At 37.4% G+C, this 18,805-nt stretch overlaps 1 protein-coding gene across 20 annotated transcripts in view; it reads right to left on the bottom strand.

Annotated features, from left to right (window-relative positions):
• Positions 1–18,805, bottom strand: part of LOC100142605 (ankyrin-3) — a 123,975-nt gene that overhangs the window by 66,585 nt on the left and 38,585 nt on the right. For 9 of the 20 annotated variants that reach the window (XM_015978695.2, XM_064357610.1, XM_064357609.1 and 6 more), the window contains 19 exons: positions 17,685–17,786; positions 17,250–17,633; positions 14,862–15,257; positions 14,540–14,816; positions 14,332–14,492; positions 11,321–12,268; positions 10,047–10,233; positions 7,023–7,112; positions 6,578–6,845; positions 6,485–6,502; positions 6,144–6,368; positions 5,631–5,791; positions 5,372–5,583; positions 3,937–4,141; positions 3,114–3,140; positions 2,183–2,342; positions 1,653–2,135; positions 794–1,602; positions 543–626 (listed from right to left, as the gene is read on the bottom strand). In XM_015978695.2, coding sequence (XP_015834181.2) covers positions 543–626; positions 794–1,602; positions 1,653–2,135; positions 2,183–2,342; positions 3,114–3,140; positions 3,937–4,141; positions 5,372–5,583; positions 5,631–5,791; positions 6,144–6,368; positions 6,485–6,502; positions 6,578–6,845; positions 7,023–7,112; positions 10,047–10,233; positions 11,321–12,268; positions 14,332–14,492; positions 14,540–14,816; positions 14,862–15,257; positions 17,250–17,633; positions 17,685–17,786 — 5,197 coding nt within the window. Of the gene's footprint in view, positions 1–22; positions 109–542; positions 627–793; positions 1,603–1,652; positions 2,136–2,182; positions 2,343–3,113; positions 3,141–3,936; positions 4,142–5,371; positions 5,584–5,630; positions 5,792–6,143; positions 6,369–6,484; positions 6,503–6,577; positions 6,846–7,022; positions 7,113–10,046; positions 10,234–11,320; positions 12,269–14,331; positions 14,493–14,539; positions 14,817–14,861; positions 15,258–17,249; positions 17,634–17,684; positions 17,787–18,805 lie in introns of those variants that run through there. The other 11 variants (XM_015978687.2, XM_015978693.2, XM_064357613.1 and 8 more) reach the window with 9 other exon arrangements.

Here is an 18,805-nt window from a genome sequence, read left to right on the forward strand (position 1 = left end):
AAATAGTAAAGTCAATACTCACCCCCGCTGAAATAAAAAATTAGAGGACGAAACACGAACAGACGACACGAAAAGTCGCGTAAAACTGGATAAATTCTTGCAAGAGATACGGTTTATGATCCAAATCGAATTAGAAACCATACGATATCCAAGGATCAAAAATTGTCACGCTGAAGTTTCAATTACAGATCGGTTCAATTTCAAGCGGCGCGCTTCAATGAGAAATAAACAAATCAAATGTTAACAGCAATTTATCACTAAAATAGTTGTTATTTTTTGCATAACCGGCGAATTGTCTTAAGTAGTTTTAATTATAGAAAGATTATCTGTTCTTGTAAGTTTTCCCGTCCGACCTCGTCGTATTATTGAGCGTCATAATCCGGTTAAATCATTGATATGCCACATTTTGTACATGAAATATTCCCCTTTGTTTCATAATTCTGACTGTATTCACTTCTGTTGAATATTTCTTGCACAATTCTACTAATAAGCGCTGCTTAAAATTCAAGCTAGGTGTCTTTGTAACAATTGCATAGTCCTACCTTGGATTGAGGCTGCCTGTTCTCGGGTAAGGAAGTCGGCTGGACTCGGTGGTGGAGTCTTTGACACTTTCGGGGATTTGGGATCTGAAACGTCCAGAAGGTGGTCTAAATAAACGCACACAGAACGAAACACTTTTTTGGTAATTGAGTAACAGCAATAAAATAGCAACATGTAAAGTGCACATGACAAAAATGTCACTGGCATGTTGTCATCCCCTTTCAAAAATGATAACATGACAAGTTGTTCCTACCTTCTGTTGAGGCAATTTTCGTCATCATCGTCTTGGTGCTTTCAAATCTCTGTGTGACGCCTTCCAGCAACGCTGAGTCCCTTCGTTCCCTCTCTCCATCCACTTTCGTCTTTTCAGCCGTTAGCGGAGTCGTCAACTCGTTGGATGTTTTTGTGGTTTTTCCGTCAACGACTTCCGTTACAGCTTTCTGTTCGACTTCTGCAATTTTATTCTCCACCAAACTCTGTCGTTTGATAGAACTGATTTCCTGGACAATTTCGACACGTTGCGAAGACGCCGGAACGGTTCTATCGACAGAAAGTCGTTCCTCGATCTGTTGGCGCCTTTCCGTCACCGTCTTGTTGAAATCTTCCTCATCGGACGTCTCCTCCACAACCTTTTCTTCGGCTGAGTACTTGTCGAAGTTCTCTTTCTTTCTCTCTTCTTCGGCTTTCTTGAGCGATTCGACACTTTCAGAGTCGCGCATTATGTCTCGCTCGTAGAGGTTCTGTTCTATGCTAATTTTCTTGATCAGTCTCTGTTTTCCTATCTCCTTGATCCCGTGAGCCGGATATTCGACGTTTAGGCACTGAGGTATGATGTCCTCTCTTCCTATCCTCCTAAGCGCACTTTCAAGAGTGTTGGTCTGGGCTTTGTTACCGGATTGGGAAAGCCACATTCGCAACATTGACTGGGCCTGTTTTGCCACACTGTCCGGGTATTCAGACTTGATAACGTTGATTTCGGAAGTTGTCAGACCCAACTGAGTCGCCAGAGGAACCCAGTCTTCGCCAAGGAGGTTGCTCATGTCCGCCAATCGTGGATCCGGCCTTAAAAACAACAATCAAACCCTTCAATCCATTTTTCAAAAAACACTCACCTGTAGTAATCGAAATTCTCAATTTTCTTCAGGGAGTCGGAATCCGTCAAGGAGATGGTGTCCACTACGATATCATCCGGCAGTACAATGTTCAAAATACAGATGGGTTGTTGCGGCGGCTCGCCTTTTGGTAACTTAGGCTCTCGCATAAAAAGACACCGACTGACGGCTTCAGCGTGTTGGTCTTTGACCCTCACGGAGAACGGGAGCCGGTTTTCCCTAAACGCTCTGAAGGAGAACTGGAGTTGTTCGCCACTTTTGGTGATGGGCACCAGGTTACCGGCGAACTCGATGTATTGCGGTTTACCCTCAAGCACTTCCACGTCGCGACTTTTCGCCACTTCGGTGAAGTGCTCCTGGTGTTCCAGAGTCTTGTCCTCTTTGTCGTCAGTCATGCAGAAGACGCGTAATCGCGCCTCGAGCGGATCAACGCGTTTTGCAAAAACCACGAACTTTGCCATGAAGGGCACATGAATAGCTTCCCTATATAAAAAAATCATAAAATTTATTTTTGGATTTTTTTTTCTTGCCTGTAAAGCTCGGTGGCCATCTTGGTCGCATCTCCGACGTTCCGACAGTCCATGAGCCAAAACCGCGCCGACACCGTCGTAGTAAACGAGACGCAATCGTTGACGAAAGTCAGTGGTGTAGACCCGGTCACGTCCTCCCATTGCGCTCTCGTTGTACCGCCTTGAAAGCAAGAATCGGTTTTATTGGTCGGTTTGCGTGAGTGCAGTCCGCGCCAAAACCGTCTCACCAATAGAGTGGCGGCTTTGCTCGTTCGCCCCGCCTTTGACATTCACATGCAACGCCCGACGCTCCTCCCCGTCCAAGCAAAAGCGTGTCACATTCAGGCACTTGATGGTTTATGACCATTTTTTTAGTTTTTGGCAAAGTGGAAGCAAATGCAGTGGTTTGAAGCGGCAAAAAGCAAAGCATTCATACGAACGGTTTCAGAAAAGACCAGTCGCGTGGCAACTAACTTCCGGTTCAAAAAAACTTATCGGAGAGTAGTGTTTGAGGTTTTGGTTTCTTACGACTGATCTGACGCTTTATGTTAGGGTTCTTGTAATTAAAATGTAATAAGAAAAATCGTCGGTTTGAAAATAATCAAAGAAAACCAAATGAAATGCAGCAAATCTAGATAAGGTGAAAATTGCGATTCGTGTTTTAGTGAATTTTTCAAAACAAAATCATTGAAACAAATGTTTAACGACTAAAAGGCAAAAGAAAAATTTCAAGTCTTTAAATTTGATAAAAAGACGTGGACGCGCACGATTTCACAACTCATTTTCAAAAATTATGCACTATTGCCAAATCGTACACGTCCCACGTTCACATTCCTAACGAAAAATGTTTCGATTGATGAAACAGAAACGAAAAGAACTGTTCAAAAAAAATATATAGATATAGATATACATTCTAAAAGGGGGGCAGCCCACAATATATGTAGTTAGTTACCTTTGAGAGATCTTTTCCGAAACACCCCTGGACACGCGCGTGAAATATCAATAATTAGCGCATTAGTTTGACTGTTTGAGCAAGTGACGTCATTATGACGAAATTCGCGACTGTTAGGATGCTGGGAAACTGGGTTGTGACGACGTCACAATGACGTCAGCTGGAAAATTACGAGGCTGGCAAACTTTTCAGCGTCGCGACGACCGTGTGGACCAATTTGCCTCCCAAAACACGAACTTGACCTAATTTACACAATGACAACAGCCAAGGAACACAATAGTCTATTTGTCACCCAAGACATCCAAATTCCATAGACTCTACACTTTGGACAAAACTTTTTTTTATTTTGCTGCTTAGTTCTACTTCATTCTGGAGTTTTGTAAATGTCATTAAAGAAAAATCTAACGTAGAAAATTTTGATTAAACTTTCCCCAGCTATAGTTTTGGCGAAACATTCCTATTTACATAAAACGTTGCGTTCCTTGGAAAAGCCCGCCTGATACAGATGACTTTACTTCTAAGCATCTTATAATACATGCTTGATAGACTAATCTAATGAAATACAGGACCTAAGTCTATAAAACTCGAGTCTACTTACAGCTACCTACGTATAGCTACCGTAAAACATAAGCTTGCCAACCCCTTAACAACAAAACCAATATACAAAAGTACATAGGGCACAACACAACAGTAAAACATCATATTTGAGTAGAAAACAAAACTGGCTCTGTTTCCAAGAGCCGTAAGACAGCTTTTGGAGCTTAGCTTGGCAGCAAAATCGACGTCAATTTCGTATGGTTTAGTAGAAAAGTCATATTTTTACCTGTTATGGAGCAGAGTAGCCTCAAAGTGGGCGCACTTCCCGAATACTGGTTGATCATTCCTTGCGAGTGGGCTCTAGGTGCCGGCATACTCAGCGTGATGGCTTTGTGGAACTTTCGTCGTCTTGGTTCGACGGTAACCACCGGCGAAACGGCAACCCCATGTCCCAGCAACTTGGCGGTCAGTTCTGGGTCAATGGGTTGGGCCTAGGATTCAACAATCGGGGCATAATTGGTCGTCGGAGCCACGACACAGCTCAAGCTCACTTACCTTGAAGGGAAGGAGGATCAAGGATGGGTAATGCGACAAAGCAAGGTTCGACAAAAACATAACACAAACAATATCAAAAAGTGCAAACAATGAAAAGAATGAAGGAGTGACTTAAGCGGTTGAGCTGAGAGCCCAATAACGAACCGTGCTTTGTAAAGGAGAATTTTTGAACACGGCGTGCCCAAAAATTCGGTTTGATTCCAATGAAAAAGTTAGTTTTGGTTAGTTTAACTCAATTTTATTGGGCACTCACACTGTTACAACTTTTGTGAATGAAACGCTGACAATATGAGAGAAAACATACATGACATGACTTAGATTAAGCACGAAATTAAAAGTTAGAAAGCAAACAAGAGATGCGGGTGAGGATGCTCGTTACAACACTGTAGGGACATTCGCAAACACTTTGTGATCAACCAAATACGAATGGCCCCGCCCTAATCACACTTAAGCTAAGTACATACATCTTCAGGTGCATCGTTAACAACTAATGACGCGCCGTTAAAAAAATGCCTCGCTAATTGAGCCAAAATACATTTTTTTGAACAGCGCCAGTGAGCCGATCCGAAGCTGGGACTTTACGCCCAACTCCCAAACAATTGCAACAAGCGACAATTGTTGGGAGTCCTTGACTTTTCCTCACAAATTTTCGAAATTTATCTAAACCCAAATTTGAAAATTTTGCGTCAAAAACGAAACCTCAACAGAAAATTACCGTGGCAGTGGCAAAAGGCACATTTCTCAAATTTTTCTTAGTACTGCACGTTTGAGTCCAAAAATTTTGGGCAAGGTTTCGCCTTGAAACTCGACAAGTGTCCCAATTTAGGGCCGGCTTAGGCCGCTCAAACCAAACAAATGACTAGATTTTAGACTAGATAAGGGATCACAAAATTCGGATGTAACAAACTATAGTCTTACTTGTACTTTGTTCGTTTTGGAAAAATAGAAATTTAGAACTATCTTCTCTCAAATAAATCGCTACACTCTTCATTGACCGAACTTCACAGTAAACATTAGGTACAAATGGTTTGGCAAACTGTTCTAATCTCTACTCGAGTCCCGAATCACCAAATCAACGACCACCTTTTCTTTTTCGGTATGTGGTTGACCGTGATTTTGCGCAACTTTTCAGTCGGCACCCCTTTGCGTGGTTTGAAGAGATTTACCTGCAGTCCGACTTTAATCTTCTTGGTGAGCGCCCCTTGCGGGAAAACGGCCTGGACCTGGGGTACCACCGTGCTGGAGACCATTCCGCCTTCAGGCCCGATTGCGTGCACCTCTTGCCTGATCCGTGAAACCACAGCGAAATACTGCGGAAAGTCTTGAGTGACAATCCGAGTGATTCTACCAGACGATACATCCTCCAGTTGGTTCAAATCTGTAAAAATTGAGTTACTCCAAGCAGATACATACTTGAATAAAGACCTTCCGCCTCGAAACTGTCGTGCAGGACCTCATTGAGGACCTCTTCAGTGGCATCCACAGTGTGCTCCTTCCAGGACTCGCCATTATCAGAGCGCAGGATCACAATTTCGCGCTCTTTGCCACGAAGTGCCGCAAAATGTGGTACTTCAATGATCACAGGTCTGCAAAAAAATTAGTTTTTGATTGTTCGATCAAAGGCTGGTGTCAAAAACTCGTCTTCCCCAAAACAACAAACTTTATTTTTGATCCACACAATCACTTGTCTTATTTCTTGTTTCTGTTCCTTTTACTTCCGTGCCTACTTTTGTTGTCCAAATTTTTTTATTTTGTTCCGTCTGTCTCAAGGTCATTCGTTTTTCACTTTTCTGCTACACCGTTTGGTGGTTTTCTAGTTCTATGGTGTCGGTGTTATGTTCTTGATTCCTTTATTTTCTTTTTTATTAAAATTTGAGTAATGTTTTGGAGAAGATGAGTTTGATTTGCTAAACACCAAGAAAATTAAAGGTGTAGTACCCTAAAAATTTGGCTCCCACAGGACCCAATTCAAGGACTCGACTGGCCAAAGCTTCGCCTTCCATCAACGGAGGTGGATGAGGAGTCCTCTGAGGACGTACGTATCTGCAGGTTATCCTGGTAGGACTTGAGGCACATCTTGGTGGTACTATGACACGGACTCCAGAATGGCGACATCCACGCATAGCCCCACCTCGGGCATCCACTAGGAATGAGACCAGGAAGCTGCAAACAGAATTTTTGGTCAAACTTTGGCTTGGAAGCAACGTTAGACACATTTATTTGTGTGCAAGGGATCAGGAATAGTGAACAGAGAAAACTAGACGTTACAGTAAACTTACTTCTTCCAGTGAAGCTTCCTGCAGCAAAATTAAAGGCAAAGATTGAGTTAGTCTCAAAGATTTTGATTGAAAACGGGATTAAAAACAACTCACCCGATATTTATGGGATGTTTGTCTATATCGATGTTGTCAGGAGTGTATTTTTTAATATACTCCACGTAGTTCTGTTGTACATGTTCAGGACTGATATTGTCTTCGATGTGGCGTGGTGGCATCATATTTTCGGCATTTGATGCCATTTTATTCGAATCTATCCTCTCATCCCGCGTGACATCAATCGGCAACGAATCGTCACCAAGACTCTTCATTTCATCCGCCGTCAAGTACCTATAAGTCTGGTCGCCCAAAACTGTATCCTCTCCTGTAAACAAAATTTTTGTCAGACACAAACAAAATTATCGTGACCGAATTCTGTGTTAGGTACTTCAACAAGAAACCAAAGTAAACGGAAGAAAAGTCAGCGTGTCAGCTTGCAAAAAAACCCAACTTTTGATAACAATGAATCGTGTTGTGTGTAACAATAGTGGTCTAGACTTACTGGTGAGCAAAGTAGTACCATTGAAATAGGGTAGGTACACGTGTCGTTGATGCGGTGCCGTACCGAATCCGTCCAAAATATTCTCCCCTGCTTTTGCGATTAAACAATTTGTTAAATTTCAATGACAGTGGAAGCAAAGCAAATTTATCAAAAGCTCTCTCGACGGGATTTTTTAAACTCTATCAGTTTGTGGACCACTAGTTCTCTCTAGACTAAATTTTGGTTTTCGGCGTTGATTGGATCACTTGTATGGTCATGGTTATGAACAGATGGATGATGAGTGTGGTGATTAATGACATGCATAGGGTTGCCAAACGTCCCTTATTCAAAGAAATTAAATTAATTATACTATTTTTTTGAATGCGTATAATATTAATCCTTTATGCAAATTTATTATACTTTTATATCCCATTGCATTCCAAAGAAGTAATTCATCTTTTATTGCTTAAAACATCACATTTTCATATGATAACAAAATTAATAACTGTTTTTTTGTCATTTTTCCTTTGTTTAACCATTTTTTATACAAATTAATTGCCTTTTGTTTTTGTGGATACAGTATTTAAAGAACGTAATTTGTACTTGATTTCAACAAGCAGTTTTTTACTTGTGTTAGGATTTTCTAGATGTAGAGTTAATGAAATAGTTTGTCCATTATTTCACTGAACAACACTATCCTTTATTAAAATTAATAATTTATTGTACTTTTGTCGTTCGTACTTTTGTTTCAAAAGACAATTCTGAACACCTGCAATATTTAGACAACGTAGTTTGTCCTTTATTTCAATGAGTAATTCTTTATTCAATTCAATTGTCCTTTAATCGTTTGAATACAATTAAAGAAAGTAGGTTGTTCTTTATTCAGTAGATAATATTGGTTTATGCAAATTCGTCCAATTAATAATTGTGTTTTCTTCCTTTTTGTCTTTGTTTAAAAGAACAATTCTTTATAGAAATTAATTGCTTTTGCTTTTTGAACACAGTATTTAAAGGACGTAGTTTGTCCTTTCTTGCAACAAACGACACTATACTTTATAAAAATTTGTAATTGTACATTTGTCGCTTAAAGTTTGTTTCAAAGGACAATCCTGGACACCAGCAGAATTTAGGAGATGTAGTGTGTCCTTTATTTTAATGTGTAATTCTTTATTCAAATTAATTGTACTTCAATCGTTCGAATACAGTTAAAAGAAATGGGATATCCTTTATTTCAATTGGTAATAATGGTTTATGCAAATTCGTCCTTTATTGCAATAAACAACTCACATCAAAATTAATAATTGTATTTTCGTCCTTTCTGTTTTTGTTTTTTGTTTTTGTCGTCCTTTGAACTTTGTTTCAAAGGACAATCCTGAACAATTGCAGTATTTAGAAGAAGTAGTTTTAATTTTATTTCAGTGAGTAATTCTTTATTCAAATTAATTGTCCTTTAATCTTTCGAATACAGTTAAAAAAAGTAGGTTGTCCTGTATTTCAATAGATAATATTGCTTTATGCAAATTTGTTATCCTTTGACTTTCTGAATGCGTTTAAAAGAACTAGTTCGTCCTTTATTACAATAAACAACACATTCCTATATCAAAATTAGTAATAGTATTGTCGTCCTTTTTTAATTGATTAAAAGAACAATTTTTTATAGAAATTAACTGCCTTCTGCTCTTTAGGATACAGTATTTAATGAACGTCCTTTGTCCTTTATTTTAAAGAACAATCTTTGACACCTGCAAAATTTAAAGAACGTAATTTGCTCATTACTTCAATGAGCAATCCATAATAAATTAATTGTCCTTTAGTCTTTCGAATACAGTTAAAGAGAGTAGGTTGTTGTGTATTTTAACAGATAATCATAATTTATGCAAATTTATTATCCTTTGACCTCCTGAATGCGTTTAAAAGAACTAATTCGTCCTTTATTACAATAAACAACACATTCTGATATCAAATTTAGAAATAGTGTTGTCGTCTCTTTTTATTTGTTTAAAAGAACAATTTTTTATAGAAATTAACTGTCTTTTGCTCTTTCGAATACAATATTTAATAGACGTCCTTTGTCCTTTATTTTAAAGAACAATTCAAGACACCTGCAGTATTTAAAGGACGTAGTTAGTCGTTTGTCCTTTAGTCTTCTGAATATAGTTAAGAGATAAAAGTTGTCCTTTATTCCAAAATATAATAATTTATTATACAAACTAATTATCCTTTGACCTCCTGAATGCATTAAAAAAAGTAGTTCCTTCTTTATTAGAGTTCACAGCACACTCCAATATCAAAATTAATAATTGTATTTTCGTAATTTTTTTTCAGTCAAAAAGACAACTATTTATACAAATTAATTGCCTTTTGTTCTTTTGAATAAAATATTTAAAGAAAGTAGTTTGTCCTTTATTTCAATTAGCAATCCTTTACTTGTCCTTTAGTCTTTTGGATATATGTAGAATTAAAGAAACTAATTTGTCCAATATGTTTGAAAGGACAAGACAATGCTTTATTATTAAATTTATAATTGTACTTTCGGTTAATCGGTTTCAAAAGACAATTATAGACACTTGTATTTAGAGGACGTAGTTTGTTCTTTATTTCAGTTAGCAATCCTTTATTCAAATTAATTATCCTTGAGTCTTTTGAATACAGTTAAAAAAAGTAGGTTCTTTATTCCAAATAACAACACAATCTTTTATTGAAAAAGATTATTTCAAAAGACCTTCCAACTTGATTATCCTTTGAACTTCTAGATTTTATACACAAAATATTCATTTTTGACCTAACTTGGCCTGACCTAACTTGACTACACAGAATGTCCCATTTCTAAATCAAACAGATGGCAACCCTAGTCATGCACTAACTCTGAATAAGCACAAGAGCGAAGCGCATGCCCATAATAGGGAAAACAACAAGGCTGCTAACAGATGAATATGAATCTACAAATTTGCTGTCTTGCTGTCTCAAACCGAATCATAAATGAAATTCCGTTGACAAGAGATAGCAAACACCGCACACGTTACAACGTTAATCACTAGAACTCACCACCTTCTTCCTCCGAATCCGACATGAAAGTCTCGTGCATCGCTTCCGGCGCGACCACACGGTACTTCTCCTCGTTGGAAATGGTTGAGGCACTCATGGGTGACGACGGCTGGGTTACCACCTTCAGCGTGTCGATCACCGTGATGTACCCCAATTTTTCGGCAATGTGTAAGGGCGTTTGTCCATTCTGTGAAAAATTGGCAATTCCATCCAAATCAATGACATAAAAATTGCAATACCAAGAAGGAATTTGAATTTTTTGACGAAACTTGGCACAAATGGACGACTATTAGCGAGTAATAAATGATTAAAATTTGAACTATTTTAATCAAGTGGTAAGGGAGTTTTTAACATTTAAGTTCTTTTACCAGCAAGTGTTATTCTTTCAATTTTTTGTTTTCTGACTATCTTTTTGTGTTTTTTTTTAGTTTAAGTGTTTTAAAAGCGCAATTAGACCAGGAGACGATAAAACCAAAATTACTAAAACTTTAAGCAGTTATTTGAAAGCGGCATAATTTTTGGACTACAATTAGGGGCTTTTTATTTACAGAAATTGCTAGTCGTTTGGATAGAAAACGAAGTACCATTAAGCAATGTTAACAGTCATGGACTGGAGAAGGCCCAGAACAACGCAAAAAAAAGCAAAAAAAAACAAATGAAGTCCAAAATGGTCGTCTCCTCACATACTTAAGAAATCTAATAAAAAGTACTTCAAATGACCTAATCCGATGATATACAGTCAGAAATGAAGAACAACAACCTTTGAACTCAACCATTACTCAGAAATTTTTCTTGTACTTGAATTATTGCCATAATCCGAAGATGACAATTTTGGACTTCATTGTTTTTTGTCTGCTTCCTCTTCTGCTTTGTCCTAAACCTTCTCTAATCAATGACTGATAACGTCGCATAATGGTACTTAGATTTCTCTTCAAACAAATAGCAAATTCTTTAAATGAAAAAACACCTATTCGTTTCCAAAAAATTGTACTTCTTTAAAGTTTGTTTGATTGTTGGAAATTTCATTTTTGTCGTACTCTTGGCATATTTTGGTTCTCATAACACATAAAACTAAACAAATTTTTAAAAAAATCACTTCAAAAATTGTCAGAAACGCAAAAAATTTGAAGAAAAACACTTGGTAAAAGTGTTAAAAACTCCTTTACCACTTGATTAAAAACGTTCAAATTTTAATTATTTAATACCTGCTAATAGTCTAACGTTTGTGCCAAGTTTTATCAAAAAATTCCTGTTGCAATTTTTATGCCACTTACGTTTGTCACAGCGTTGGGCTGCGCTGAATTTTCCAGCAACGTGTTGACTATGTTGGTATGTCCTTGCTGGGCGGCTTGGTGCAAAGGCGTGTAACCCAAAGCGGTGTTGGCCTTGACATTGGCACCATGTGATAGCAAAAATCGAACCATATTGATCTGTCCATAATGACACGCAATGTGCAAGGGCGTGTAACCATTTTTCGTCGAAGCGTCAACTTCTCCTCCATTCTTAACCAGGATTTCCGCCACCGGAACCTTATCTTCCTGGGCACAGAGATGTAACGGAGCTAAGCCGTTCCGCGCCCTATGGTTAGTATCCGCCTTATGTTCAATCAAAAGGTCCGTCATATCACAATGACCCTCCTGGGCACTCAAATGCAACGGTGTGAACCCAGCTTTACTCTCCGCATTTGGTTTAGCACCATATTCCAGCAATGTGTTGGCAATATCCATTTGGTTCTTCTTTGCTGCTATGTGTAAGGGAGTGTGTCCATTCTTCGCAGTGGCGTAGGGCGAAGCCCCTTTTTCCAGTAGCAATAACGCGACGTTCTGGTGGTCGTAGTGTGAAGCGACATGGAGAGGAGTCACTCCGTTCTTGCCTTGGGCATCAACCGGGGCTTCCTTCTGGAGGAGGAGCTTCGCAACCTTCAAGTGCCCGTATTTGGCGGCTAGATGTAAAGGAGTGAAACCCTTCTTGGTGGTGGCGTTCAGAGAGGCTCCATGGTCGATCAAAGCTGCAGCCACTTCGTCTTGACCTTCCTTAGCCGCGATGTGAAGAGCTGTGTACATGTCTTTCGTGGTGTTGTCCACTTTAGCTCCGTGCTGGAGGAGAAGCATGACAATGTCGACGTTTCCAAGACGGGAGGCGATGTGGAGGGGGGTTTGTTGCTCGCGGGCGCGGGCGTCCACTTGGGCGCCGTTTCGGAGTAGGATCCTGATGATGTCAGTCTGTAAAATTAATTATTTTCATTGAGGATTACAAAAAAATTATTAAAAATTTTTTTTATCAGAAAAAATGCACAAAATTGTAAAAAATAATACTTTTGCTTACAAGTTAGGATTCTAAAACTTATAAAAGCTTTTTACGAACAGTAGTCAATTTAAGAAAGTAATTCTGTAATGCCGTATTGTTATGAGTAGGGTTCGGATCCCTAGCATTCTGCTAATCCGTTATTTTAATAAGCAGCAAATTTAGTTTTTTGTTTCAAATCAACCATTTTTTTATGCTTATTTGCTAATTTAGCATTCTGATGCTAAAAAACTTTTTGGGCTACCTATTTTTATGCAAATTTTGATTATTTTCAAGCTTTTTAGCTTTAATATTAAAAAATACAAAAAATAAACGATTCGATTTTTGCCATTTTGAGAAAATTTGGACGAATTAAATTATCACGTGAATACTACCATTTCGGCCATGTTAGAAAATTTTGAGTAATGAGTTTGGAACGCAAGTTCAACAATTTAATTAAAAAAACACTGGTTTAAAAACAATATTGTTGAACTAGGAGCATTAACACCCCACTGAACCCCCTTAGAATGTAATTACGTATGTATGTAAGAGTTCAGTTCATTTGGACAACAGGAGCTCTTTCAAATTGGGTTCGGAAAATTTGACACAGACAGACAACAGAGCAAGTTAAATAAAGGCTTTTATTTATATGTTTTTTAAAAAACTGTCATAGCACACCGTATATGTTAGAATAAGATGTAGTATATGCAAATCAAAAATTCCGTAATGTAAAACTTTAACCCTACTTAGCCCCCTTGAGAGTAATAATACCAGGATTTTCGCAAAGTTGAGACGTTCTTTTTAACATGCATTGTTCTTAGGAGTTTTAGCCTAAAACATCTTAGCGTTAATATTAATATTTAAAAAAAAAACGATTTTTGTCATTTTGAAAAAAATTTAATAAATCAAATTACACCGTGAATACAACCACTTCTGTCATGTTCGAAAAATTTGAGTAATGAGTCTGGAACGCAACTTCAACAATTTAATTAAAAAAAACACTGGTTTAAAAACAATATTATTAAATCAGAAGTAATTTTTAAAGCATTGAACCACCTTAAAATGCAATTACGTAAGTATGCAAGATTTCAATTCATTCGGACAACAGGAACCCTTTCAAATTTGGCTCAAAAAATATGAACAGATAGACAAAAAAGCAAGTTAATAAAACTTTTAAAAATATGTAAAAACATTTGAACAGATGTTAACTTGCATTGTTAGGAGCTTTAGCCTAAAACGTTGAAGTAAAATGTGATAACGAAGATACAATAACTTCTTCTTTTTGAAATTTTAGATAAAAAAATCAAAAAACCATGGTTAATCAACAAAAACTGCGACAATAGTCATTTAATTAGTCAGAAGGGCTTATAACAATCTTACAGATTTGGTGCAATTATATGGGCTATCAGAAACTAGCTGCAACACCCAGATCAGAGTAGGCAAAGTATTAAAAACAACAATGAATACAGCATTATTAAAAATATGGTACCCATAGTATTGAGGGCTCATCTCAAAACAGCATCTAGACCGGACCGGACTAGAAACTTTTTTTATAAAGACGATTTCCCCTAAACTCTTAACAATAATACATAGTACCTCCTGTTAAAAAAACGCCTCACCTTTGCGATTGCATTGGGCGCAGATTACGTAAGTGTGCAAAATTTCAATTCGTTCGGACAACAGAAACCCTTTCAAATTTAGTTCGAAAAATATGAAACAGACAGACAGACTGACAATAATGCAAGTTAAATAAAACCTTTGAAAAATATGTCTTGAATAGAAACTGGCTTAAACTTCTTGTATTAAGACGATCTAGGCTAAAACTCTTAACAATAATACATAGTACCTCCTTTTTAAAAAAGAACGCCTCAACTTTGGGATCGCATTGGGCGCAGATTACGTAAGTGTGAAAAATTTCAATTCGTTCGGACACCAAAACTCGAAAATTATGACAAAGCAAGTTAACTAAAAGCTGTGAAAAAAGGGAACGGAGTGAAAGTACCTGATTAGCACGCGCGGCTAAATGCAGAGGTGTTTCCCCGCGCACTGTTGGTACATCTGGACTGGCATCGTGTTGGAGCAAGTAGATAACAATATTCATACATCCCATGAAACTGGCAACGTGGAGCGGTGTTAGTCCGCTTTCCGTCGTAGCACCAATACCTAGTCAAAGTTTGAATTTACAAGAAAAATAGGTTTAAGCGACTCACTTGCGCCATGTTTGAGTAGCAACTCAACAACTTTGATCCTATTCTTCTTGCAGGCAATATGAAGTGGCGTGAAACCGTTAAGAGCCCTAGCGTTAGCATCAGCTTGACGGTCTAACAACAACTTGGCGACCCTCACATGGCCACAATGAGCAGCCACATGAAGCGCCGTCAAGTAGTCGACTGTAACTTCGTCTACAGGTGCTCTGTGATAGAGGAGGATCCTTGCCGCGTCCACATGATCCCCTTGAGCGGCCATATGAAGAGGTGCCAACCCGTTCTAAAACCCACTTGTAGAACAAACTCAAAATAAATCGATAGTTACTTTGGTTTTGGAACTGATGGGAGCTCCCTTCTCCAGGAGCATATCCACAACTTGCTCGTGGCCACTCCTTGCAGCACAATGCAGAGGAGTGAGGCCATCTCTTGTTTTAGATTCAATATTCGCCCCATGTTCTAGTAGAACCGTCACCATGTTGGTTTTGCCCCATTTGGCGGCGACATGAAGCGGTGTGATATTGTGTTTGGCGGCGTAGTTAACATCTGCCCCCTTTTGCAGCAGAAGATTGGCAATTGCCTGGTTGCCGTAGTGAGAGGCGATGTGCAAAGGAGTGAAACCCGACTTGGAGGTGACGTCCGGGTTGTGTTCGTTCTCTAGGAGAAGTTTGGCGGCTTTAACGTCGTCTTTCTTCGCCGCGATGTGAAGAGCAGGCAAACGCACCTTAAACACAGTTTAATTTGCAAAATCTAAATTTTCATAATCTTCTAAACACTACTTTTTTAACTTAAAAAAACGAAAATAAAGCAAAACGGCTCTACTGTTTTTTCTCGAACACTATTTATCGTAAAACATTTTAACTTTGGCAATTTTTTAAGCTTTTAAATAAATTTTTACGAAATTTGGAAAATCACCTCCGTAATCGGCGAAACATAAAAAAATTGTTTTAAGAAAGCTTTTATTTAGGAAATCCACTAAAAAGTAAAAAACAATGTTTTACTACCACATTTTGATATTTTGTGTCTTTATTTATTAGATTTGTTCTTCACATGACATGAATCCTTTCGCACTATTAAACTTTCCAATGAATTCAAGTTCATATAAGAAGTACTACTTTTCAGAATATACTAGTTACTTAACTTTCTTCCTAATCGTTGCGTTCTTTGAGTAGTAGTTTCGCTGCGTTTTAATACAATTTTTAAAATTATTTTTTAAATTTTAGCTTTGGACTCGATCAAAACTGACGGTTTTTCATTCAAACATTAACCAAAAACTTTAGAACTCCAAAGGGAGTAATTACCTAAATACTATTGCATTGTCAGGCAGATTATGTAAGTATGCAAAATTTCAATTCATTGGGACAACGGAAACCCTTCCAAATTTGGTTCCAAAAATATGACACAGACAGACAGACAACAAAGCAAGTTAAATAAAAGCTCTTAAAAACCAAAATTGTTATATGTTTTTCACATTTTCTTAGAAACTAAAAGAAATACCAAGAGCAAAAATTAATATAACAAAAAAATGCCCTTTAAATTATATTTATGGAATGGTTAAAATAAGGAGGCGCTCCTGATGACGGTTGCGGTTACAGAAATATTTTTATGTCTTCAATAAAAAACTCCAAAATTAAAAATCCTTGAGCAAATGAGTTCGTTTAGTTAAATTTTTGGATTCATTTTACGTATTATGCCAGATTTTTATAATACAGTGAAACCTTCCTTAATGGACACTTCCGAATAACGGACACCTCTTTACAACGGACATTTTGTAGGAACGTAGCAATTAAAAGTTTCCACCTCCCATTAGTGAACACCCCTTCGGTGTCCGTGGTTCAAAGGTTTTACTCCACTTGATTTCTTGATTTTTTAATTTTGTCAAACTTGTCCATTTTCTCCAAGTAGATTTATATTGGAAGAAAAAGTCAACAAAAATATTAAAAAAATTGTTGCATCTTCTTCCGTGTAAAATTCTTTGACAACATTTAATAAAATCTGAGGTAGGCTTTGACCTTTCCCGAAAAATTTCCTCAATTTTTTGCTATAAACTACGGTAATTTGTCATAGCTCCTTTAGTTTCTAGGTAATCGGCATTTAAAAATTGTTTTTTTTACGAGATATCGCCTTGAATCGGATACCATGTCAGATATCACCTTACAACAGGTTCAAAAGCATAAGACTTTTTTGGAAATCAAAAGTTAATTTGTTAAATTGTTCAAAAATATCTCTGAGCGCCATATTTAAGATGGAAAAGATAATCTGTGTACTTGTTTCGCTAAAATTAATTGATTTTTAACAGTCTGTGGACAAAAATGGCACAAACTACTTGAGAACAACGTCTGGAAACTACTTTGACATCTCTTTTGAAGCAACAAACTTAGGAACAGCTCGATTTTGTTTGATCGGAGACAAGGATTACTCTCATATTTGTCTGCTGCAAAGAACAAAATCACCTTACTTTGAAAAAGAAGAGTTCTTCCAAAAACCGTTTGCAAAATTCTAAAAATATTCTAAAATTCTGACTGTAATATTTAGTCTATAACAGAAAGTAATTGAGTAGGAAGTCGGAGTACAAAATTAAGGTAATCAGGAAAAATTTTGAGAGCATCAGACGAAGTCATTTAAAAATTAGGTAACTTCTAGGAAAATCAGAGATGAGCTAACCAAAGGGACAATTGAGTAAATCTGGTGCATAAATTTTGTAATAGAGCATTACTTTGCCTCTGGTGTCGTTTTCCAGCAGCACCGTGACGACTTTATCGTGCCCTTGCTGCATAGCGACGGCCAAAGGGGTGAACCCATCCTCTGTGGAGAGGCTCTGGTTTGCCCCGTTGGCCAGCAGGTACTTGACGACGTTGTCGTGATTTTCTTGGGCCGCCATGTATAGCGGTGTGAAGCCGTTTTGGCTTTGTACGTTGACGGAAGCGCCATGGCTGACTAGAAGCTTAACGACTTCCTCTTGGCCGGCTAGAGAAGCTATGTGGAGGGCTGTGTTGCCTTTTTTAGTGGCTGCATCGATGACGGCGCCCCTTTTTAGAAGCTCTTTGACTATTTCTACGTGGCCATCTTTCGAGGCTAAATGAAGGGCGTTCAGGCCATTCTAGGAAAAAGATTAAATTGAAATTGCCAAAAAAGGGAAAAAAGGACTTACAGCGTTGCTGGTGTTGATGTCGATATTTGATTCTAAGTGTTCTAGGACTTTTTCAAGCTGACCATTGCGCGCGGCGCGTAGAAAAGACGTATTTCCATCAGTCTGTAACCAAAACACAAAGTTATTTTCTAGTAATAAAACATTCTCAAAACAAAATATTATCGTAGTTCTATTATAAATATAAAAAGAATCTCGGTCTAAATGTTTGTGTTTTCATGACATCCGTCAAAACAATTTATTCGGTTATTTTCTGGTAAATACACGTGACTGAGATTATTTCTCCTATGTCCAGGGAACTCTGAATCATTGAGTGCAGCTGAACGCCGACAGTTTGTTTATAAATGCAAGCCAGATGCTATTTTCTAGTAACAATTAATCTTGTTGCGATAGAAACGCTTAATACCGTCACTTTTCTTATCGATTCTTAGACTAAGATGTTGAAATCTATGATTTATTCCCTGTTCCTAAAGTTTCACTTAACTGCCAAGATTTACCTGTTGCCTTTTACATCAAAATAATTTTGTCAGAATTTATAAACTGTTGGAAAAACATAATATGGTTTACTTAATGTCCTACAGCAAAACGGTTTATTTAAGCAAATTTATAGTATTTTTTTTGATTCTCTGCTTGAAGTTTTTCGGCGAGTTTGAACAAGTTTACCTTAAAAGAAATTTATTATATTCTTGTATTTAGTGCGTAATTTTTGCGATCTCAAGTAATTTGAGAATTTTAGAAATTTTGTTTTTGTTTAGAAAATCACCTTCTCCGGTTTCAATAGTATCGTCGTAATCGGCGTTAGTAATGTGGAAAAAAACATTAAAATTGTAGCATATTTTTGCTTTTTTCTTGTAAACTATATAAGTTCTAGAACAAAAATTAAGAACACAACAAAATGCAACCGCCCCAAATAACAGAGGAATTTTTGGTATAAAAAAAAATATAACTTTAAAACTTGAAACTCTTAGAGCCACAAGTTTTGTTCAGATGAAATCTAACGTTCATTTTACGTATTATACCAGTTTTTGTGATACTTTATTTTTTAATTTTCTGAGTAAAATCTAAGGCATTATATGGTAGCTCTTTTAGCTTCGCCGTAATCGGCGTTTGAAAATTGAATTTTA

Source organism: Tribolium castaneum, chromosome 1, assembly GCF_031307605.1.
Source record: "Tribolium castaneum strain GA2 chromosome 1, icTriCast1.1, whole genome shotgun sequence".
NCBI lineage: Eukaryota > Metazoa > Arthropoda > Insecta > Coleoptera > Tenebrionidae > Tribolium > Tribolium castaneum.